Source organism: Denticeps clupeoides, chromosome 15 (genome assembly GCF_900700375.1).
Source record: "Denticeps clupeoides chromosome 15, fDenClu1.1, whole genome shotgun sequence".
NCBI classification, from domain to species: Eukaryota; Metazoa; Chordata; class Actinopteri; order Clupeiformes; family Denticipitidae; genus Denticeps; species Denticeps clupeoides.
In genome coordinates this window covers 14,318,992-14,343,313 of record NC_041721.1, presented here as the reverse complement: position 1 = coordinate 14,343,313, position 24,322 = coordinate 14,318,992, and the positions used below count along the sequence as shown (strand labels likewise).

General features: G+C 43.7%; 1 protein-coding gene across 19 annotated transcripts in view; it reads right to left on the bottom strand.

Moving 5' to 3' along the window:
* Window positions 1–258: 258 nt before the first annotated feature.
* Window positions 259–24,322, bottom strand: part of wnk1b (WNK lysine deficient protein kinase 1b) — a 72,192-nt gene continuing 48,128 nt past the window's right edge. For 7 of the 19 annotated variants that reach the window (XM_028953712.1, XM_028953710.1, XM_028953715.1 and 4 more), the window contains 23 exons: window positions 22,512–23,819; window positions 20,821–20,898; window positions 20,609–20,644; window positions 20,193–20,318; window positions 17,963–18,313; window positions 17,611–17,690; window positions 17,361–17,523; window positions 16,710–16,826; window positions 16,453–16,557; window positions 16,318–16,357; window positions 16,060–16,197; window positions 14,563–15,695; window positions 14,098–14,178; window positions 13,213–13,299; window positions 13,084–13,120; window positions 12,775–12,827; window positions 12,171–12,673; window positions 11,886–12,088; window positions 10,141–10,338; window positions 9,554–9,646; window positions 7,979–8,020; window positions 4,469–4,680; window positions 259–4,080 (listed from right to left, as the gene is read on the bottom strand). In XM_028953712.1, coding sequence (XP_028809545.1) covers window positions 3,724–4,080; window positions 4,469–4,680; window positions 7,979–8,020; window positions 9,554–9,646; window positions 10,141–10,338; window positions 11,886–12,088; window positions 12,171–12,673; window positions 12,775–12,827; window positions 13,084–13,120; window positions 13,213–13,299; window positions 14,098–14,178; window positions 14,563–15,695; window positions 16,060–16,197; window positions 16,318–16,357; window positions 16,453–16,557; window positions 16,710–16,826; window positions 17,361–17,523; window positions 17,611–17,690; window positions 17,963–18,313; window positions 20,193–20,318; window positions 20,609–20,644; window positions 20,821–20,898; window positions 22,512–23,819 — 5,541 coding nt within the window. In that variant the 3' untranslated portion in view covers window positions 259–3,723. Of the gene's footprint in view, window positions 4,081–4,468; window positions 4,681–4,915; window positions 4,968–7,978; window positions 8,021–9,553; window positions 9,647–10,140; window positions 10,339–11,885; window positions 12,089–12,170; window positions 12,674–12,774; window positions 12,828–13,083; window positions 13,121–13,212; window positions 13,300–14,097; window positions 14,179–14,562; window positions 15,696–16,059; window positions 16,198–16,317; window positions 16,358–16,452; window positions 16,558–16,709; window positions 16,827–17,360; window positions 17,524–17,610; window positions 17,691–17,962; window positions 18,314–18,733; window positions 18,833–20,192; window positions 20,319–20,608; window positions 20,645–20,820; window positions 20,899–22,511; window positions 23,820–24,322 lie in introns of all 19 variants that reach the window. The other 12 variants (XM_028953723.1, XM_028953724.1, XM_028953716.1 and 9 more) reach the window with 12 other exon arrangements.

Here is a 24,322-nt window from a genome sequence, read left to right as displayed (position 1 = left end):
TTTTAAGGTTGACCCTCAATTGACACACCTGACTCATCCTCTCTTGAGTTACATCCAGGGAGACCCCGGATTCAGATTTACAATTATCCCCATGTATAGTGTAGAACTTTCTCTGACCGCTACTTAACATCTGGCACTGGAAACAGCTATATTTTATTACAAAAATATCTATGCCTCTTCTTGCGAAAAGAACGCGTGGAGAACCACAAGAAAATAAAAGGAAGGTCAAAGGTCAAATGACACACAGGGACAAAGAGCAAAAGACGTTGTTCTTTATTTAAATGACTTGTTTATTAAGTTTACAAATAAGGTAACAAATTTGTTTTATTGAAGCGCAAAGCGCAGATTTATATGAAGCTTGAACACCCTATACTTAGTGCAAAACATACAGTTAAATGCTGCCAATGACTCCCTACATTTTTGTTTGGTTTTCATTTTGTGTTTTTTTGTTTTAAAGACATTTTGTATAATGTTAAATAGCATTCAGGAAAAGAACCCATTCAACTAGGTCCCTAGATGGTCTAGAGACAAAAATAGAAAAACATGAAATCAGATAGTTGTAAAAATAACTTAATGACAGGTCAGTAGCATTAAGTAAACACATTGTTCTCTTGGATATTTTTCCACAGGAGAGCAGACGGCAATTAATAATAAAATAAAATAAAAAACAGAAACAGAACACATTTAATGGTAATTCATGGTTTTGAGAGGGTGTGACATCAGGTTTAAAGCACTATTGTGACACAAAGTGATCTGTAGGCAAACTATCATGCATGATTTTCCAGTGATTGTGTAAAAACCAGAAAAACAAGCATGTACATTTAATAATCTCTTGTGATTTGCAGGTAGGGGGTGGGCATTCCCAAATACACAACACGTTGCCAGGATAAGTTACAGAAAAAAGAAGAAGAGCCAAAAAAAAGAAAAAAAGAAAAGGGGGGGTCTGAATAATTATGTATAACATAACACTCCTCCACTGACTTACTGACAGAAGTGAGCAGAATTCTGTGCCAAAGCGCCTGGCATCCAGCAGTGTAAACAAGGTGTTTATTTGTCTATTTGAATCCTCTGTATCTTGAGTTATGACCGCGAGGAAAATGGCACTCGACTGGCAGCGCGTCTGAATACAACAAAAAAATAAACTGGAAATGGTGTGTGGGAGGATTTCAGCAAGCCAGGGGGGAGACTCTGTTAAATAACCAGAGTAAAACCGAGCACAGCTTCAAGTGAAGGTTGTCTTTGTACCAGATGTTTCAATGCAATGTGCTTAAAGTAATAAGTAAGAAGATTTCAAACGTCCTCAGAAAACGATCAGTAGTTAAGTTGACCAGGTGTTAATATGCCATTGTCATGTTGTGTAAAGCAACTGAAACGTCACGCTCAAACACTGCTCGGTGTCATTCTCTGTACAGATGGCAAGAAAACCTTTACTGGTCCATTTGGAGAATTTCTCTCGAGACACTTGAGTTTGAGAGGATGAGACTAAACGATAGTAGACGGGAGATGCTGTACTTTTGATGAGACAACAGAAATTGCTGAGGATGCTAGGATCATGACTATAAGTAGGGCAAGATAATGCAAAAAGCGCCCTCTGGTGGCAGGGGGGGGAGACTGCAGCCTTGTGTTGAGGGATGACGTCCTCATCTCACTTCACCTCACAACTACACCTCAGCTGCTCCAGTCAAACCTACTAATAAGACAAACTTTTCTGGCCCTTAAACACCAACACACACTCCAGTACTCTTTACACGGACTGTGTAAAGAGTGTGTATGTGGTCCACTGAGGCCTGTCACACCAAGTTAGTAGCTAACAAATGACACATTTGGGTTATATTTTTTTGCACTCACACTTACTGGTCCTTCCTTATCTGCTTATTGCTCCTATCTGCTCCTCAGCAACACAAGGCTCAGCGAGACCCCTACCTGCCATTCTATAATTTTATAAAATAAAAGCCCAGTGAGGGGGGAGTTGGTTCTCTGTTTGCTTAAATCCTCTCTGCTCTCTTTAAAAAAAAATCATATCTGCACTACCTCGCTCAGGCACACACAGAAGCACGTCACATGTTTTCAACTGGTAAAAAGAAAAACACATACTTCTTCGCCTGTCAGAAGCGCAAAAAAGCAATGCAAGGCACTAGAAATTCCAACAAGCATACTGGGTGCTTTTCAGGTGAAAGAAAAGGGTGAAATTGACCAGTTATGTTTTCAAGTACACAAATTGCAACCAATTTACATTCACATTTATCTAATAAAAAGAAGGTACAAAGGAGGAAAAAAAAACTAGTTAAAGTGTCTCTGATACGTTTTGTATGAGGAAATAGCTAGCCTTACTTCGTATTGTCTAACATTAATAATCCTCCAATTCCACTACCCTAGGTTTTTTTTTTCTTTTTTCCAAAAACTAATGTTGTCCAACAACATTTATAATAAATCACAGTGTTTCAACATCAAAAACTGATGGGTAATACCGGTCCATACAGAACACTTCTTTTTTTGTACATTTTTCTTTTGAAATTTACATTTCAATCAAACTACGCTAAGAAGAAGCCCCTAATGCTGTTACGATTATAAAAGCTGTTGTTACATTAGTGGTAGATAACATACTTTAAAGCTTCACCGGCCTCCAAGGCAGTATGCCTTGTGAAAAAAAATGCATGCAGGCCCAATCCTGGCACACCTATACAGTAGCCATGCTACTGCCCAACGTGAGATTTTTATCGCCAGACACTGAACCCCCTTCCAAGCTGCTGTGATGGTGTCTGCATCAAGAGTCGAGGTGTGGGTCCTCTGTGGGTGGTCTGTGTACAGCTGGGGATAACCTCACATGGGAGACAGTAAAGGGCTGTCTGCACACACTTAACACTTTTCACAGGCACTATGCTACACCGGACATGCTTAAAGTGGAGCGGGAGAGAGAGAGAAAAAAAAAAAAAAAACAACACAAAAAGGTGGATTTAAAGAAACGTGAGATAAAACTGTACATCAATTAGAATGTTATTGATCTAATGAAGGCCACTTTTGGGGACTATTAAATAATAATGGACTTTCCCACCCTTCTATGGCCAGAATTATTGCATTATTATGGCATCAGGAAGCAGATGGGTGGTGGAGAATTGAGACCCAGCATCTGTCTCACCTGGGCCACTTTGTACAGGTGGGTGCTGTAGGCCGCTGCAGCTGGAACAGAGAGGTGAGAGACTACAGCTCACCAACCTCTATAACACTTACAACAAGCACAAGCTCCTCCTGTAAACTCTGGGGGTGGGGACATGGTGTTAGAGGGGTCAAATCACACAACCGTTCTTTGGCCACTGAACATTGCACTCTTATGTCCATTAGTTTTTTTTTTTTTTTTAATCTCTCTCAGCTCATCAACATCAACAGCGAGAGACACAGTCCTGTGCCACTGTCCTGTCATGGAGGGGTCAGGTGGTGCTCCTCAGCTTCATGCAGTGTCTCAGAATCCATTCCAGATCGTCTTCTTCTTCACCTTAATTTCATTCTGCCTGTATCTTCAGCCCTGCGCACCTACATAAATCTTGCGGTGCGGTGCTCTGTACGCCAGCACACCCGCTGATAGCCACAGGCCAACCCCCATCTCTTCACACTACTCCATCTTAGGTCCACTTAGTCCCAAAAATAATAATAATAAAAAAACTCAGTAATAATAAGAATAAATCAAGTCCCAGTCTGGACCCATTCATTTTGGCCCCGCCACAGGTCCTATGTGGTCCTTAGGTTGGGCCCTCCAGGGTTACTGACTGATTTCTGCAAAGTGCTAATATGGAAGCCCTGCAGTGAGCCGGGGGGCACCTGCTGGAACTGACCCATAGGCTGCGAGGTGGCCAGCAGGCCGGCCTGTGGGTGTGCAACCTGGCCAGCCCACTGGGCACTGTAAGGTGCAGTGGGGTACCCGTACGGGGGCACGGCTGGGCACAGGGAGCCCTTGCGGGCGCCCAGAGAGGTAGCAGCGGGGTTATTAGGCAGGGTAGTGGGGTGACCCCCCAGAGAGGATGTCAAGCTGGGGCACAGCTGCCCTGGGGCTGAGAACTTACGGCCAATGTTGGGTGGGGGGATTGCCTGTGGGGGTGGGGGGGGGGGGGGGGGGGGTTGAGTAGAGTCAAAAAAATTGGATTAAGGATAATGTAATCACAAAAAAATAATAGATTACTGTGATCATAAAATTATTATGCTATGCATAGAATTATCATCTAAGTTTTACATTTGTGACATCCATTATGCTCACCTACATTTCTATGATAATTTCTACCAGAGCTGACACTGCATTGCATAACGTTTTCAGTTAGAAGAGAGGGACTGGCATGGAGGCTTTCATAAAAAGAACTGACAAAGTGCAAAAGTTCATTTTTTAAAATGCCTTTCATTTAAACACCATGTTTTTTTTTTTTTACGTGTGTTGTATTTAAAATTTAACTTTTATTCTATTAGGTAAAGGTCATCATCTCACTTCGTTACTGTGGCCTTGGGATGCAGGCTGCTGGTGGCCCTTGGAGGCCCTCTTGCCCTGGGACAGATTCATGGCGTCCCGGGCCCAGTTGTCCACTAGTTTGTGCAGGTCGTCGGTGAACGTGCCCTTGCGACTCTGGGGCACTGAGACAGGGGGCTGACTGGGGTTCTGGCCCTGAGTGGGGCCACCCACTGTGTTTGTGCTGCTCGTCCCTGCAGAGACAGATAAAACCAAAGGAAAGGGCAAAAAAAAAAGATAAGAAAAAGCTGTCAGAGAACATGAAGCAGCAGTTCAGTATATTCCAATACAAACTGAAGGCACAGACTAAAGTGTTTCCCAATCACGGGTACACTTTCTATCAACGTCCAGGTCTTCATTTATTTAAAATAACATGTTGAGAATTCAAAGTAATCATCATAATCATCATCACAGCACTCTGTAGAGCACCTGGGATTCCACTCTGAGCCTAACGCTGCTGTTCTATCACTGACAATCCAGCCTGCAAAACATGGGGATGGTTAAAGTTACAGTTTGTTCTCCTTATTTATTCTTTTAAAATTTTTTGTGCTTATTTTTCCAATTGTGCACTGATATTCTGCCGACTTACAATAGAGGGAGCCAAAGTTCAACAAAGGTGTTTGCCTTAAATACTATTACTATAACAGTAATGGTTCTTCATATGAACACAGGTTAAAATTAAATTCCCTTTTATTTATCTAATCAGATATTAATTAGTGTAAAGTTAAGTTAAAGTGATAGTACAGCATGGTAGGAGAAGTCTTAAATGGTCCTGAGGGTTGCAGTTCTTCTAATTACTGAAGGGACATTTAGGTGGAATGAGGTTATGCAAGAGGTCTGGCACTCAGCTGCATAATCAAATGACATTCAGTCCAAAACAGTTTCACCAGTGATATTAAAATTTCTTTTCATTATAAAATGTTCAAAGTCACAAATCACAGATACAATTACTCATGTTAAAGGGGCTGTCCAATAATAATGATGATGATTTTCCCCTCCTTCCAGACATCAGTGTAAATGTGCAGCAGATGTTTAATCTTGTAAATAATCAATTCAGTATAAAAACCGCCAATTTGCCAGTCAGCAGAATGACAAAAAAAGTTCCCCAAATTCCTTCAGAAAGTCTCACAGTTCTGACAAAAGACTGTGTAAAAATTAGGTGCACCATAAAGTCATGGCCAAAAGTTTTTGAGAATGATACAAATACTGGTTTTCTGTTTTTATTATGGTAATTTGCATATATTCCAGAGCACTATGAAGAGTGATCGGATGAATTGCAAAGTCTCTCTTTGCCATGAAAATGAACTTAATTCTAAAAAAAACTATTTCCTCTGCATTTTGGCCCTGCCACAAAAGGGCCTACTGAGATCATTTCAGTGATCCTCTCCTTAACACAAGCAAGCTTGTTGATGAGCACAAGGCTGGAGATCATTCTGTCATGCTGATACAGTTAGAATTGCAGACTGGATGCTTTAAAAGGAAACCATGGTTAACCTGCAAGGAAACATGTGCAGTCATCGTGTAGCATAAAAAGTGCTTCACAGGCAAGGATATTGCTGCTACTAAAATTGCACCTAAATCAGATCATCAAAACTTCAAGGAGAGTGTTGTGAAGAAGGTTTCAGGGTGCCCAAGAAAGTCCAGAATGCGCCAGGACCGCCTCCTAAAGATGATTCAGCTGTGGGATCGATGTGCCACCAGTGCAGAGCTTGCTCAGAAATGGCAGCAGGCATGTGTGAGGGCATCTGCACCCACAGTGAGGCCAAGACAGTGTCAAGAAGGGCAGCAAAGAAGCCACTTCTTTCCAAGAAAAACATCAAAGACTGACTAACATTCTGCAAAAAGTACAGGAATTTGACTGCTGAGGACTGGGGTCAAGTCATTTTCTCTGATGAAGCCCCTTTCCCTCTAGAGTCAGGTGAACAAACAACAACCCACAAACTCCAAGCACTATATACGAAGGAATGGGTTGCAATCAATCCCCAGAATTTGCCCCAGATGTTGATTGACAGCACGCCACCAAAAAAAAAAAAAAAACACTGCAAATAACCTCTTTGCATGAACCTGTAATGCAATTGTTGATAAAGGCATTTGAAACTCCAAAAAGTTTGGCCATGACTGTACACTACTGGAGTGGATAGAGAGAAAAAAAACAAAACAAATCCAGTCCTAACACAGCCCATATTCATATCTTTAGAATTCAAACAAATGTAAAATAGTGCAATTTTGTAATTTTGTGTGGACAGCCCATTTAACAACCAACAAAAACACACATAAATGCAGCTAGATGGGTAAAATTATTTAAATTTATAGTTAGAAATGAAAGGAGGTTGGGGAGGAAAAAAAAGAATCTAAAAGGTTCAGACACTGTCCAAACTCATAAAAACAGTGTTAGAATTCCAATTTAAGCCAAACCCTGAAATGAACAAAGACAAGGAGCAACAAGACCAAGTCAGGATTACAGATCCAGAAGAATTCTGGGAAATGTAGTCCACATGATAAATCAAGCCATGATAAGGAGTGGACAGCAGAGTAGAAGTGACAGCTGTGTACAGCTTGACTTAAGCATTCACCGGATGACCCTTGGGTGCAAAAAATAAAAAATAAAATTTGTGGTACTGTAATACAAGGCACAATTTAAGTGTGCTCATTTGAGCCCATTTATAATGAAGGAATACAGTTAGAGCAGATTTGATGTCATTTAAAAGGGGAGGGGGTGTACTGTATAAAAAAAACATTGAGTCAATGGCTTTTAACAGGATTGAGTCTAATGGGTGATCTGAGGTGGGATTAGTAGGCCTAACTGTGAATGGAGAGTATTACGTAACACAACTCTAAATAACACTATGGTTAATGGGATTCCAGGCAACATGCCAAAATGCAAAGATACACAAATACTATGATAACTATAATATATAATAGTAGCGAACTACAAAATGAGGCAGAAAATAGTTTTGAAAGTATAGACTATTATTATTGTTAACAAATTAAACTAATGTATTAGATACTATGGAATTGCAATTGCTTGATAAAACACAATAAAAAAAAAACGATGCAGGTGGAATGGGCCATAAAGTGAACAGTTTATTTTGAATTTTGCCTTGTATGCCTACTGTGTTTAATCCAACATCATATTAATCCATAGTATTAAACCTACAACCTTGTGATTCTTACATAAACACTGAGTATTAGATATGATTTTTGTAATACAATGATTATACACCGTAACTGAATGCAATTAATTATTTAGAGAGACAACTGCCAAATCAAAACTAAAGAGCAGCATCAATTTACAGAGAGATGTTTTGAGACATGGCAAACGAATGGGTCATCACAGAGAAGGGAAATGCTCAAGTCAGCCTAAATGGCTCCACAGCTGGCTTCAAGAGGTCACAGGCACAAAGCAGGGGGACAAGGGGTGTGGGGGAGTGCAGGAGCGTGGAATAGGGGAGCAGAGGGAGAATGAAAAATAAGAGAGAGAGAGATAATTACTACAGAGCTGGTTGCAGGGGCACACTTTTTTCACCATCTTCCCTGAAGCGTGGAGAGAACGTGGGGATTGAAGAAAGTCAAGCATTAAAACTCACCCTCAACTTTCAACACAGAGCATTATGGGTGCATTTTAGGGAAAAAGGTAAAAATAATAGCGATAATAGCATTTCTGTGTGCAGCCAACCCCTCCTCCAACTAGTGGAGTAAAGAGGGGATGGGAAAGTGGGGATAAATAACTAAAAAAGGAAGTGGTGGGAATGAGCAAAACTATAACAACCATCACAAATAAAGATATTAGGAGTCATGAACATGCTTCTTAGCTGGAAGACGTGATTGGTCTGGAAGACTTTTATGAGAATTCAGAAGGATTCCATTTCAGTCAACAGATGTCAACTATCTGACTCTGAATCAAGAATCAGGTGAAGAGATACGATTTGAAGAATATCTTCAATATATACTCAGCAAGACTGAATCAAATTAAAGAGCTGGACAGAGGACAGAAGTCTGTGGTACTGCAAATGGCTTTAAATCAAACATCTACAATGTAGTCACCTTCAGAAAAACGTTCTTAAAAATCATTCAAATATTCTTAACGATTAAACCCATTGGGATGAACAAACACTTTTAAGGTTCAATTATTGGGTCCATATCCCATCATATTCCCATTAGGAATAGGGGTGTTATGATGTCACCGTTGTTTTTTTAAAACAGTCATTTAACCATATATGTTAACTGAAATCTATAACAATGATGTTCCTGTGTTGATAGTCAATGGTTCTTGAGCAGAAATATTTAACAATGTCTAATAAAAAATAGTTTCTTCCAAAGTGGCCTATGAAAGACTGTTATCTAGATGGTGATCACACAATTTTGGTATAAGTAAACTACCTGAAACCTATATCTAGGTGTTATAAGACTTAGTCTTCAGACTTATGCCAATCCGTGAGGAGAAGGAAACGCAGGAAAGAATGGGCTAAGCATGATTTAAAGAGTCACTGTGTAAATCAATCAGGGTGAGTTGAGGAAAAGAGATTTAGGAGAAAACAAATTCCAAAGGGTATAGGGGATAGAGCCATTTTGGGGAGGCTGGTGGGAGTTGAGGGATGCAGAGATGTGGTAGTCAGGCCAAGTGCAGTGACAGGACTGAGAGCTCGGGGGGGTGGGGAGACAGGGCCCATCCGATCACTGCCAGTCTCAGCACAGCCTCTCAGTCCATTGATGACCATGTTAAATAGTGTTTTTACATACTGAACCTGTATTGAGTTGAATGTACCTTGTTCTTTTTAGTAGCTTAAAAGGGGCCACCTTTATGAAGACCTTTCATAATTTCCAAAGCATGCAGAAGATGTCCCTACATTGTCAAATGGGTGATGTCCATTAAGGAACTTAGAATGGGATGAGGACAAGGACAGCTTTGTTTACAGTAAGTACTGTGGGTATGAAACTTTAGGTAGAGGTTTGGTTTGATGCTTGCAAAAGAAGGGGAGGGGGTATCCCTGATTATATGGCACCCAAAACGCAAAAGAAAAAAATGTGACTGTGTAGGAAATAGACAAAGGAAAAAGCGTTACACACAAAGAGCCAAGCAGGGCGTACTCAGAAAACGCGTCCTCCTGCCACCTGGTTTGAAGGTCACTCTCTCCGACCCACAGCTGAACTTTACACAGCCTGTGGCACAAACAGAGAGGGGAGAGAGAGAGAGAGGGAGAAAGGGAGAGAAGAAAAAAGGAGAGAGGTGTACACAAATACACAGTAAGAATGGAAGAGGCGTCAGTGAGCCATGAGGCAGAGAGAGAAAGAAAGAAATAACTGGAAGGAAATGAAGGGAAGTGTCCTGGAGGGCTGACTGAGCTCAGAAAAGCTCTGCATGAATGAAGCGGTCAGCAACAGCAGCCCCTACATGGTACTGCAGGTACTGCATCCACCAACAAGAACCTACAGACATCTGAAAGCCAGCAAGAAACTGAGACTTGGCATTCAGCACACGGCACAGATGCAACATGGGTAATGTGATTATTTACCTATATTGTTTAAATGTTTTTGTTCAACATTAAACATGAGACAACAGGACAGCTGAACTACAGAAAAGGTGTAGACGCCATTTACCAATGTACACAAACAGCCAAAAAGTGAGGCAGGTGATGGACGGAAGGAGCCTTTACCTTGTGTGGGTGCATACAGACTGGGCACAGATAGCGCTGCATCACTGGTATAGGCCGAGCACAGGTTCTCGCTGGAGGGTGAGGGTTTGAAAGACTGCAGCAGGGGGCTGCTCACAGTGTCAGGAGCACCCACCAGTGCCAGCTGGCCTTGCTGTGTGGGGTAGACTGTTGGGGCACTCTGTGCTGATAAAGTGCTTCCTGTGGAACAGAGCAGACCATCTGGTTACATGGGAACATGTTACAAGGGAAAAAAAAAAGAAACCATGATTATTATTATTCTGCTTATCGCAGAGTTTGCCATTTTCAGGTGATTCCTATGCACAAAATCTAATCTTTTTTGCCCCGAACATCACAATTCATGCTGAGACAGGTTTTGACCAAAGCGTGGCCAGGGGGCTCAACAGCGCCACATAACGCTGTACCCCTTCTGGTGCATAAACACTTTCATGCATCACCACCAAAAGTAATATGCATGTGTATCCCATTAAGACAAACTGACAGCCAGGACATACACTCACACCCAATAGCTCCGCCAAACAGGAAGTAAGATAATATGGATTGTTCTCATACAAAGGATTTTGAAACAAGGATCCTACACCTTTTGTCCAATCACTCCAAATTTGGCTTGAATGTAGAACACAGATTTGCCATGCTAAATCAGAAAGATGAAATGGCAAGCAGACAAATTGGGAAACAAAATTCTAAATTACATGAAACATTGAATAATCACAAAGAAATGTCACAGAGATATTCAGTCTCGCACCATAACCATATACATATTTGAATTTTGACACTTTGGTATAGCACCACCAACTGGCAAGTGTAAGTACCACTTTGTGAAGTGATAATAAGGAATATGTTGAACAGTTTCTTGCCTGAGACACTTCAAATGCAGGGTGCAAGATGTAATTTTGGAGCAAACAGTTTTTCGTATCCTGTGGGAATACAATTTAATCTACATACCCCAAACTTGATGTGTCAATAAAATCCCATTTAATCCATCATCAAAAATGAATAATATTTACTATGTTCTCACATCCAAAACTTTCATGCTCAGCTCATTAACACAACATCCAATTCACACCAAAATTGCTGAGCATCAAAACAACAACTTCAACATTTCACTGCAAAAATTTTATTTCTATCTTTGATTGTGTTGGCGTGTGATTGTGTTAATTTCACTTGTTACTATGTGTGTGTGTGTGTGTGTGTGTGTGTGTGTGTATATACAGGACACAAACCATTTTTGTGTGCATGGTGTCCTTTGCTGTGGACTAAATCATTACCAACTCTGCACTGACACCAATTGCTGGCTCACACTACCCTGTTTCACTCCTTCCCAAGGTTTCTTCCTTTCTTTCCTACCGCACAGAAGCGTCAAGTGTGGGGGGTGTCAACTGTAGGGCCTGTCAAAGCCCATTCAGACGTACTGTATGTGATTATGGGCTATAAAAGAAATAAACGTTGATGTTGAAACTGATCTCACTGCACCCAGCAAAGTGGGCAGTGCCGAGCAATGCTCCTCTAGCTGCTGGCCACTCTGATGGGTGCAGCCATTAGTGCACTCGCATGATTGAAATCAGCCACAGCGACGGGGAACTTTAATCCATGCGGTCAGCAACTAGTGCAACAAAAATAATGGCTGGAAATATGATTGTTAAATATAGAATGTATGTTATTTCCAATGCTGAAAATGTTAAAGGGCATCTTTACGGCAGATACATGGTTATGGGAATGAGGTGTACCTGGCTGCAGGGGGCTTTTGCTGCCCTGAGAACTGCCTCTACTGGACTTGCTGCTTTTACTTTTGGTGGGTCTCCTCCTGCGGCCACCGAGTGTCACCACTGGTGGGTTTATGGTCGCTGGGGGCACCTTTCCCAATCTGGAAAACAGAGAGTCTATCTCCTCCTTCTGACGTACATGCAGGGCCTGGATCTCCTTCATGTGCCTGCAGGGAACATGTCAATTTTAATAATAATAAAAGCTCTAGGGATCACCACATTAGATTAAAGTTAATTAATGACATTTACTTTTCCCGCAGGTGGCCGACTTCTCTTCTGAAGTCCTCATCTTCTAACTCAGAGTCGTTGTCGCTGCTCATGTACGAGTTGAAGGAGTTGTTAAGGCTGGGGACGGAGCTTTTCCCCTCAGGGCTGAGAATTGCTGGTCCATTGCCCACTGAGGCCTGAGGCTTGCAGGGCTTGGCATTCGGTGAAGGAGCCTCCTCTTGTGCACGAGAGACAGAAAAGCGTCCCACTTTGGTGTCAGTGTTGGTGGTGACCTGAAAGCGGCCAATGGTGGTGGTGGGTGGGGGTTGAGGCTGGAGCTCTGTGCGCACAGGAGAAGCTGGCAAGCCATCCACTACGTCTGCTCCCGAGGTCTGGAGACCTGAAGAGGCCTTGTGCAATGTGTTCTCAGGACTAGAGAGCACTGATGAGGAAGAGGAGGAGATAGTGGAGGAAGAGGATGTAGTCGAGGATTCACTGGAACTGGTCTGGGTTTGGACGTGGATATCTTCAGTAGCTACTGACACCTGGATGTAAAAACCAAAACGTCAACTACAGTATTCTAACAAATAATGACAACTGCATAAGCAGTCAATGTGAAAAAATATCTAGAAAGCAAAGCCCTTACCTGAAATCTGCCCAGCTTGAAGCCTCCTGTTTCTGCATCCAGAGAGAATGGCACTAAAGACAAAATTTTTATAAGTTTACATATAATATTATTAGAATTACATTGGGAAAATAGCTTTAAGAAAGCCACTTACTTAAGTGAAATTAGTTTACTAATTTGGCGGGTAAGAAGGCTTAAAATAAGAACTTGAATTTTTGGAGCATAGTAAAAATGGAAACTTGGGGAAACATGTTCCTACAATGCCAAGTGCTGTCAAAATAGAGCCCAAAAGCTAACAAGAAAACACTGTGAAAAGAATGTACAAAATACCTGGCTGTCCTCCTGCAGGCATTCCAGTGAGAGTAGACTAACGAAGAGACAGAAATGTGTTAACTTGAGCACCAGTTTTGACAGCTTTAGACGTTGCAAAATTTCAGACGAGTGGCGATGGGCTGTTACCTGAGCAGAGCCACTACCGATGGGCACAGTCTCTGGGCTGAGAGCTCTCCTCAGCTGGGCATCCAAATCTTCAAGAGGTTGCTGGGACTGAGCATCAAACAATTAATAGCATTAGAAATCATTGTTGGTTACGAGTAGTAACATCTCACAGAATATTACATCCATTAGACCCCATAATACATACAGCAAAATTCATTTAACTACTGGTTACTAAATTAATTGAAGTGATCAGATGTAAAACTAATATTACAGAATTTAAAAGTGAAGTAAAAAATAATATATTACAATTATGTCTATATATTTGTACTACAAGCAATCAGTGCAATAACTGAGGATTTGAAATAAATACTCTTACAATCACATAAGAAAATTAAACAGTGTCAACAGTGTCATCACAGCACACCAATCCATTTTTTAAATGAAGAATTTCATTGTCTGTCCACTGTATTACTGTGACTACGACAGCGCCGGCTTCATTAGCCTTTCAGGGAGGCAGGATGGAATATGCACTCACTGCAGATGACAGACTATGATACCCCAGACTGCTTTCTGAGAGGTTTAAGCACGGCACAATAAGATAGAGGACGACTGTCAAAAATAAAAACCTCTGACACCCAGAGAGAGGCGAAGGAAAACTGGAGAGAAGGTGTGGGTGTGGGGTATGACGGGAAGCAAAAGTTAATGAGTCTCGAGTCATGCTCCTCCAAAGAGGATCCTGCAATCATGCCTTCATGCACCCTTGCTACCCTGATCCGATTAAAGCAATCTGGAGGTCTGCTCATGCCTCGCATGTTTTCTGGTTTGAAATAGAGAGAGAAAGACAGACAGACAAGGTGGGACGAGGACAAGATTACAGTAGCATTCAAAGAGATGAGCAAAAGGCACCTGAGTTACAGAGGGTCCTGGGAAGGGTGGCAGGTGCTCTGTGGGCGGAGTGCCTGCCTGCTCGGAGCCGACAGGCAACACCTGACAAATGAAGAAGAAGGGTGAACCAGAACACGCCTTCACCGCCGGAGGGAGGTTAACACAGTGAACAACGGCCACATGCAGCGCTCTATGAAGGTCCTTTTACGAACATTCTCACAGCAGTTAAAACTGCTTCAAAATCACAATACTTTCCACCTTACTTACATGTCAAAAAATGTGAGCAGTGACTATGATTCATGTTATAAATGTTATAATCTTACAAAAAATTGTTAAGGTGAAGTCTCATGCGTTAAAGAAGTCATTCCAGGCTGTTAGTAATTCGTTACAGTACATGTATTTACGTGACCAAGAAGAACCAAGAAGGTTATCTGCACCCACACCAACAAACATCTATGTGTCAAGTTGGGATGTGCCTGCACTCACCGGTACTCTGGATAAGGAGACTTTGGCAGGGGTGGTCTGCCCGTAAGTAACAGACGAGGCTGCCTGGCCTGGTGTGGACAGGGGTGTGCCACTGGGCTGAGCCGAGGTGTTCAGGGGTAAACTGGAGGGTGGAAGGTGGGCGCCAGAGGAGGTGTTTATGGTGCTTGTCGGGGAGGAGGTGCCCGGGATGTTGGCAGCTCCAGCAGAGTCAGTGCCAGAGTCGTTCTGTGTGGCTGTGGGGCCCAGGTCCATGAAGAGCGAGCGCAGCTTCTTGTCCAGGGCTTGAATGTCATCCATGCCAGGAGCTTTGCCCTGCATGTCACTCTCACACTCTGTACAGTGCGAGTGGCTCTGGTTGGGCATAGTGGAGGGCTGAGGCTGCATGTGCACCAGGGTGGGCTGAACTGCTGGGATGGTGGTGGTGACGGGCTGCACACCAGGGAGCTGGGCCTGTGAGGGGGTGGTTGTCACAGGGTTCACTGCAGCCACCGCAGAAGGCACGACTGATGGGGTGACCTGCGGGGTCTGGGTGGCAGTGGTGGGGACCACTGCTGAGGAGCGGTCAGTGCTGCTCCCACTGACAGAGGCAACTGATATGGGGGCGGTGGACACATTGACACCGACAGGCAGCTGTCCTGACAGGGGTACAGATGTGGAAGGTGGGAGGTTGACCAAAGGGGCGGAGCTGGACACAGGAGGTGAGGAGACGGAGGTGGGTGGCAGGACTGTGGACACGACTGGTTGGACAGGTAACGCTGCCACAGCAGGGACCATCTGAGTGCCAGACTGAGATAGCAGGGTCGGTGGGGCGGCAGCAGCAGCCTGCTGGATAGTAGACGCAACTGAGGAAGAGCAGGAGCCAGAAACTGGGACATAGGGCATGGACGAGGGGGGAACAGATTCAGTTTCAGCATGCTGCTGCTGAATCTGTGTCTGAGGGACAGGAGGGGAGGAAACATGAGGGCCACTGGTGGGCACACCGGTGGCAGGAGGCAGCAGTGGAGGCATGTCCGTGTGGAGGTTGGGTGGAGCGGTGCTGGGACCCGGGTCATACTGGCCTTGACGCATTTCAGAAAAGGCCTGCTGGAGACTGACTGCCGAAGCTGACTGAGAGAGGCCAAAACCAGTGACAGCTGCACAAACAAGAAGCCAAGAGGAAGTAATGCAACACTGTCATCTTACCTTTCTCCTCACATTTTATATTCACTTTTAAGGCAGCCATATATCATAAGATAAAACCATTAAGCATGTTTCTCTATCAATATAAAAAAGAATTAAACAGAAGCACACAACTCTGCATAGCATCTATGTAGGCATAGAGAAGCCGAAGCATCTTAAGCAGTATTTAAATATTGGTGGGGCTTTTTTATATTTCACAAGCATTAGACACACAAATTTAGCATTTTAATACACAGGGTGTCAATTTTCTACCCAACAAAAATGATGTCCAGAATGAATGTCAATCTCTCAATTTGACTATCTTGAAATTTTACTAACAGGCTGTGGAGTCCTCCCTGATGAGGGTCTGATTGCTGTTGAAGAACTGCTCCCTCAGCCTGGATTCAGGAACTGGGCTGACAATGAACCTGCGCCCTGCAGAGTGCACCACCTGTGTGGCCATGCTAGAGGGGACATCTGTGAACAGACAATGACAATACACAATTACACACTGCAAAAAGAATATTCATACTGTGAGGAACAGGGCAGCAATGAAAAGTAAGTGGATGGTGTTTTTTTTGGGGGGGGGGGGTTAACCTGCTGCAGGAGTAGAATGATCAGCTGTTTCGATGATGATCTGTCAAGCAATGAGAAACACAGTATCTCTGTTCAGGCTGTCAGGCTGAGATGTCAGAAATCTCTTAAATCACTAAATGGTTGTGGTTGACATACCGGGTTGACCTTGTTGATTCTCCTCTCATCTGCGGTCTCTATGACCTCACGGACCTGCTCAATGAAGGACTCCCGCTCACTCTCCAGAATAAACTCGCTTGTGACCTGCAGAAACCAGTGCAAACAAGAAACAGACACAAATAAAATGATTAAATTTGTAAAGGGGTAATGAATTAATGAGTCTGATCTATAAAAGCTCATAAAAAAAACATCAGAAGTTTATAATAGTAAAGCAAAAATAAAAAAGTTGATGTTACCATGATCTGGGCAATTTCCTCTGGGTTGTCTCCATCCAGATCAAATTTGAACGTCACCATTTTCCTGTTATGAGTCTCTAGCTGACATTCAGCAACCCTGTCACCCATGTTGGAGATCTACAAAGAGCGAAAGAAAGGGCTAATAAGCAAAAAGCAATCTCGCTGCCTTAGAAAGAGTTTTAATCAGAGTCTCAGTGATCTTCTGCCAGGTTTCTGAACCTCAGATCAGAGGCATGTGAGCACAATGTACAACAGATGCGGTTCCATCTTGGTGTGCAACAAGAGCAGAACATTGGGAGGCAGGGCCAGGTACAGGTACTTTTAATGTCCACACTTGTGTTAAGATAAACACAAAGCTAAACAATTATGTGTGATAAGCCAGGGCCAACTCTTTCATTTTACTTAGATTAATAAACTATTGTTTTCATGGAAATCAATTCATGGATTGTTTTCATGGAAATCAAGCATTTTTATGCAGGTTGCACATCAACCATTGCAAGCATTTGTTAGTGCATTCTTTAAAAATATAAATCCTACAAAAAACATGCATGCTGAAAGCTCGATTTTCCACTGGACAGAAGTCATTTTGAATCTACCAAAAAAAAATTCATTCAAATTTTATTTCAAATTGTAAAGATGATTGAAACTCACATTAAGAACATTCAGCTTGGCCTTGCCAATCTTGTCGTGCCGAGATCGGCTCCTCACAGATCTTCTCTTGTCTCGTTTGGCTGATCGACCCTCATGCCTGCCCCCAGTTGCTGGGGCCCCCTCATTGCCGTCGCTCGAAACTGACGCCACATCAGAGTGGCCGCTACAACAAGACAACAACAAAGGGACACTTACAATCCATCTCTGGTGCAGAGCTGTATTTGTATTTAAAATAAATTCTAGGTCTAACCTCTCCACAGAAGATGGCACATGCACCGAATGTCCTTGTGTCTGCTCAGGCAGTAAGGGTTGGGAGACAGTCTGGGATGCCTACAAAAAGCAAGTAGAAGCACTCAAAAAAATAAGAATAGTGACGACAAAAAAATAAATAAATAAATAACGTTTAAAGATAAAGAAGGAAAGTTTATAGAAGAAAGAGAATGAGAAGAGCAGAAGACTTATATGGAGATAGGTCACTGGCAATTGCTTTAGAATTTTTGTTTACGTTTCAAAGCTGACTGCAACTCCAAGCTCAGTAACTTCACCAGACACACAGTTAACTTGCAACAACTACAAACACCCAGGGTGGACTACATGTGTACCTGGACTGGGGCGTCCCCGGTCACTACAGGGAGATCAGCATGGGTAGGGACAGCAGAAAGTGTGTTGATCAGAGGGTAGGGCATCTGTTGGGGATGCGCTGGGGCGACGGGTGGCACTGCTGCGACTGTGGTCAGCAGGGTGGAAATGGAAGCAGTGTGTTGTGCCGCTGTTGCAGGGGACACGATGGGGGCTGGGGGAATTAAAAGGGCCACTGCAGGAGCCACAGTGGGAGTCAGTGACAGAGGCTGCTGCTGCTGAGGGGGCAGGACCAGGCCTCCAGTTACGGGGAATGATGGAGGGGCGAAGGCCACCGGCGCAATGGAGGCTGACGTAGGGGCCACGCTGCAAGGCTGGGGACAATATGAGAATGAGCGTGGGATCAGACTGATGGATGGGCTAGAAGGGAAGGGGCCTACTGGTGCCCTTGATTTGGTGGTGACATAGGTGACTGTGGTAAAATTGCATGGGGAAAAACCTGCGACATGCAAAAACCTGGACAACATCTACATGCTCACAACTAATCCACAACCAAAACCCAAACAAAGGCAAGCTGCTCAAAGGCCATCTCAATCACTAAATGTGCAATTTCAATAGTACAGCACAGTAGTGCAAACATAACCGAGGAAACAATCCAACACAGCAAAAAAACACAACACTACACACCATCGTTAAAACCATAATGAATCGAATGTCAACAGGGACACACACACACACACACACACACACACACACACAGTTAGAACATAATGGGGGGACCTGCATTGAAATACCTGGAGCACAGAGAGCTGGGCTGCCTGGTAGAGGAAATAGAGATGCTCTGCGCTGGGAGATGGGGACAGAATGGGAGGGCTGGGCTCACTAGCGCCCAGCTGGCAAAGCCATGCACATACACGCAGCATGCCAAAGAGGAGACAGGCATTACAAAGAATTCATTGCAAACAAACAAGCAAAAAAATTATAAAATAAAAAATCAGATGCTACAAAAAGGGGGAAAAAGAAATGATCACCAAAAGGCATGATCACTTACCTCTATATGTTGTTAATAAAAAAAAAAAACACGTATATACAGAACTGTGCAAAAGTCTTAGGCAACAATACAAAATATTGTAAAAACTATCAAATACAAATCTTACCTATGAAATTGTGTTTGTAGAGAGCGACTCTGCTATCCTGTTCTCTGAGCAGCAATATAATATTGTTTTCCGTCTGTGGACTTTTGCTTGCAAGAGATCATTCATTTGTTGTTCTTATTGCTGATCTCTAGATATCAACTGTTTTTCTTGAACCAAATCTAACTATTGCCAGTTTAACTTAATATAATTATATTAATAACTATTATTTTAGACATTTCCTTCATGAACAATTTTAGGGTCACTGCTGGGAAGATTCACTACTATCTAAAACTTTTGCACACTACTGTATTTTAGAATAACCACCAAATCACAAATCACATTTTATAGTAAGTAAATGTAAAAAATATTTATAATTTATGTAGAATATTAATAATGTACAAAAGCTGAAATCGTGTTTTACATAAGTAAGTAAGTGAAGTGATTGTCACATGTGATACACGGCAGCACAGCACACGGTGCACACAGTGAAATTTGTCCTCTGCATTTAACCCATCACCCTGAGTGAGCAGTGGGCGGCCATGACAGGCACCCGGGGAGCAGTGTGTGGGGACGGTGCTTTGCTCAGTGGCACCTCAGTGGCACCTTGGCAGCTCGGGATTCGAACCGGCAACCTTTTGATTACGGGGACGCTTCCTTAACCGCTAGGCCACCACTGCCCCTTAAAAACTCACTAGTTCAGAATTACATTTATGTTCAACAGTAAGTACAAGTGTAGTGTATATAGATTTTGATAAGTAACTAAATCTGTCAGAATCTACAGAGCATATTATTAATCCACTGTCCATGGTCGCCTGGCCCCAAATAAGTAAAGAGAAGCAGGGATTAATGGGTTTATCCTACATTAGGGGCCTCAATGTTTTCTGAAACTCCCACTGGGACATCTGCTAACTAAGCTTGTGTGTTCACGTGTGCGTCATCAACATACAGATTACAAGGCGTGTGTATGATTGTATTTTATGAAAGTAGAGGTGTGAATTTATGTCAGTGCTATACTAAGCAATACTGCATGAGCTACTGGCAAACCAAACCACATGGTTTGCTTCTTTGTCTAGTTTCAACCCGTGTGTGTCTATCTGTACTAAGGAGAGGGTATTACCTGATTAGGCAGAGGTCCGGCATGTATCTGGCCCTGAGAGGAGCTCTGGGACACTGTGTTGCCAACCTGTTGTAGATGCAGAGGCAGAGACACAACAGGCTGTGTGGAGGATGGCTGAGCAGCAGGCTAGAGCAGGGAGAGGGGGATCTCCATTAGCAAAATACAGTGTGTGAAGATTTATGCAGAACTGCTAGTACCATATGGCTGCAGGGTCACACACATATCTGCTTTATACAACTTAGTAACCTACCTTCAGCAACACCTGAAAAATGAAACCTACTTTTAATAAATGCCATAAACACCCTCAGAAACGTTTTGAATTGCCCCTTTCATGGCACACAAAACACTGATACTGCTCAAACACAAGAACAGAGAGGTGGACAGTGTGGTTGAGAGGAATGGGGGTATTTCTCTACCTGCGTAGGGAGCGGTTGGACGTAGTAACCTCCGTACTACAAAAAACAAATAACAACACAAAATAAGATCCCACAGCTTTCACACGCAGGTGAGAAAGAGAGAAGAAAAGAAAAACTATGGGGAAAATGTGAGGTTCCATGAAATGTCCAGGGCAGTCCAGCATGGGCCTGTCCTCTCACCCCAGTAATGCCATAGGAGGAGAGCATCTTACCTGCTGCTGGGTGACAGATGGAGCAGACTGAGAGCTGGGGACCAGGGGAAGAATCATGGAAGCTTGAGAAGTCGGCACCTGTAAGAGCATGAACAGAGAGGGAGAAAGACATGTTGTCCAAAAGAGAGACAGAGAAAAGGAAAAAAAAACAGAATGAAAGAAAGAATCAAAGAAGCAGAACAGCAATGATGGGAAGAAGCAAGGGAGGAAAAACAAAAAAAAAAACAAAATTAGAACATATCTGTGGCTTTAGGATAATAATGAAATATAATACATGATCACCCTGCATACACAAAAAGTGCTGCTGGTCTGGCACTAAACTGATAGCCAGACTGGCACACCATTCTTTGCATATGCAGGTATGTTCACGTCACATCAAAAAAAAAAAACTCCATATTCACACGTCATGTAAGTTAGTCGGGGGAGTGAGTAGACTTCATGCAGTGTGGGATGCTACATGATTGGTTGGCTTGGACGAATGTTAACAGCTCAAGAGAGCACAAGGGAAAGCAGGTTGTGTACCCCCTACAATGTCAACACATCTGGCCAGCATGGAGATTAGCTTCTGTTTGAATAAAACGGCACTCCCTGCCATGAAGGAGCTGTACTGAAACAAACCCTTAGAAAGCTGCTGTCAAGTATACTTGTCTATTGTCACATACAAGTATAGTTGCACCAGTTAGCAGTTCACCTTACCTGTACATTACCAGGAAAACTACTCATTAGAAGCAAAGTGGCACCAGGAGCAATAAGCAAAAAAAATGTAACATGGACAAAATAAATAGCGTAAAAAAAACATATATTTTTAAATGCAAAAAAAAATTGCACTGAGCAGAGTTTGGAATGGCGGGATGACACTGATGTCAGCATTCTAAGGGTTAAAATGTGTAATTAAACACCAAGACAAATACTAGCCCCTTTTAATGTGAACAAAAAAAAACAAGCGATACTGTGGCACATTTTCATTTGAGGTCCTTGACAAAGACAAGGGGATTAAAAAAAAAAAAAAAGTACAGAGTTTTAACCATTTCCAGCCAGATTACACCAGCTCTATTTAAGCAGCAGTTAATATAAAACAAAAAAAGACAGAGGACATGAAATTATGTAAAACAAAACAGCAAAACTGTACATTTTGTGACATATAAACCTGTATAAACCCCCTATTTGTGTTGTATGTTTGTGTGTTTGGTCATGCAAATCTGAAAAGAGACTAAATGAACATTAGGTATGACTATTATTACTATTTCAAATCAATTTTTGTTTACTATTACTATTTTCGTTTAAAAAGACATTCTTGATTTGGATTTGTATGTCAAGTACTGATAGATTTGCTTTGTTTCCTATCAGCCCAAACACAGGTTGGTTGAACATACACACAAAGTCATTAATAAAGCACATGGACTGTCTACAGAAATGATCCATTTCACTTTGTATGCAAACATCCTGCATACAGAGGATGACTGGGCACTAAGGAAATTAAATACAGACAAGGGTAACACCAGACAAGGGGATTTAAAAGAAAACAGGTTTAAATGTTCCTGGCTCCTGAGCATATGCTCTAAGATGAACCAGAGTGACACTAAGCATGGCTGGAGACGGTTAAAACCACGAACACAAGACGTGAACGTGTAAATCGGGTAAATTATGGAGGACGGAGGCGGGTGTGGGGAAACATGATGGGGTCTCAGTACCAAAGAGGAGCCCTGGAGGGGGGATTCGTGGTATGTTAGCTCGGACTGCTGCAAGGCCATCTGCTTCGCCCAGCTGCCGTGCAGCAAGCCGAGATGGGCGGGGGCCTTCCCTCCTGGAGCCTCCGATGACGCCACTAACAGAAAGGTCTGATGGCTGGGCGGGTGGCCTTCTGAAGTCGTGGTGCCCGCATCCGATGTGTAATAGGTGGGGTGCGGTATGGACTGAGCAGAAGAGGCATCGACTGAAAGACGGTGGTGTCCAGGGTGCGGTGGAGGTGACTGGAATTCTCCGGCATCGGACGAGGCTACAGAGTCGCTGGAGGGTTCGGGGCTATGGTCCTTCAGGCCATGCAGCAGAAGACTCCCTGGTGGCAGGGGAAGCTCAGGGCTCACATAACTGTACAGCTCCTCTGTGACTGGTTGTAGGCGGCTACAAAGACCCTGGGCGGCCGCAGCTTCATCCAGGTTTAGGTCCATGGAGCTGCGGCGAGCCCTGTACAGTCTGGAGGCCAGAAGAGCCGGGTCAGCCTGAAGGTTGTGCACGTGAAACTCAAAGACGTTGGCAGGGGGCGGCTCTCCCGACAGAGCCAAGACAGGAGGGGCAGAGTGGGGGAAGGAGTGAGGCTGGTACCCAGCCTCAGAGGCAGCCGCAGCACTGATGGGCACTGGGGGCGGAGCGGCGGTGCTAGCAGGAGCCACGCTCATGGCGGGTATCTGCGGGATGGGACTGTGGGTGACACGGACGTGGCTCTGCATGTGCGGGTGCAGGTAGGCTTGACTCGGCGGCTCGTAACCCAAGCCGGCAGCCGCTGCCGCCTGCCTCTGCTGGTGGAAACTGAGCTGGCTGAGTTGGTGGGCAGTCAATGGGTAGCCACTGTAGGCCATGGCCTCATAGTGGTCCAGCAGTGCCGCCTGGTTGAGGCTAAGCCTCCGCACTGTCTCTTCCTGTTCAGCACGCAGGTCCTTGTAGCCATACAGTGTTGGGGGGTCCGACTTGGCCTGGAGGTGCATGGGCTCGGACAGCCTTTGCGGCACCACAAAAAGTGGGGAGGACTCCAAAGCCGCCTCCATTCCGGAGAATGGATGTAGGCTGCTGCCGTAGCTGCGGTAGGCTGGCTGGAAGTGGCGAGTATGAGCTTCCAGGATAGACGTGCTCTTGCGGCGCTGTACGTTCATGCCCTTAGGCGGAGGAAAGGATGGCGGGGGCGAAAAGGAGACGGGCCGCTCCGGGATGGCGGGGAAAAAAAGTGGAGGATCCGGAAGAGCCACAGCAGCACCGCTGCTGTATGGGTGAGTCAACGACTGCGGCTGCAGTAACATAAGATACAGCAACTTGGTGAGGAGTTAAAAAGGATCACATAACCAGTAAGAAAAGTGAAACAGGAGAGAAAAAGAGAGATAAGATGGGGAGTGGGGGGAAGAGAGTGGGACAATTATCACCAGAAATAGAAAACCCTAGACAAAGAAGCCTCTCTTAAATCATTGTCCTTTTTTCTTTCAAAAAAATAAAAAATAAAAGAAAGAAAAGAAAGGAGAGAAAGAACAGACAAAGACAGTGGATGACAGCACTGAGGTGACTGAGCTAAATACAGACGAGGCAAAGGCTGGTTAATTCTCAGGGCGAGAGCCTGCTGCGCCGCACTTATCCATTCATACGCTAAAATTATAATCATGTCTGCACATTAAACACATTTCCAGCTCTGACACTGGAGATCTCCCAGAAGACAGTGCGGAGAAGCAGTCAGGCCTGGTGTTCTAAAAGAACGCTAAAAGAAAGCCTTGTGCTCGGTATTTAGCGCGATCCCAGGGCT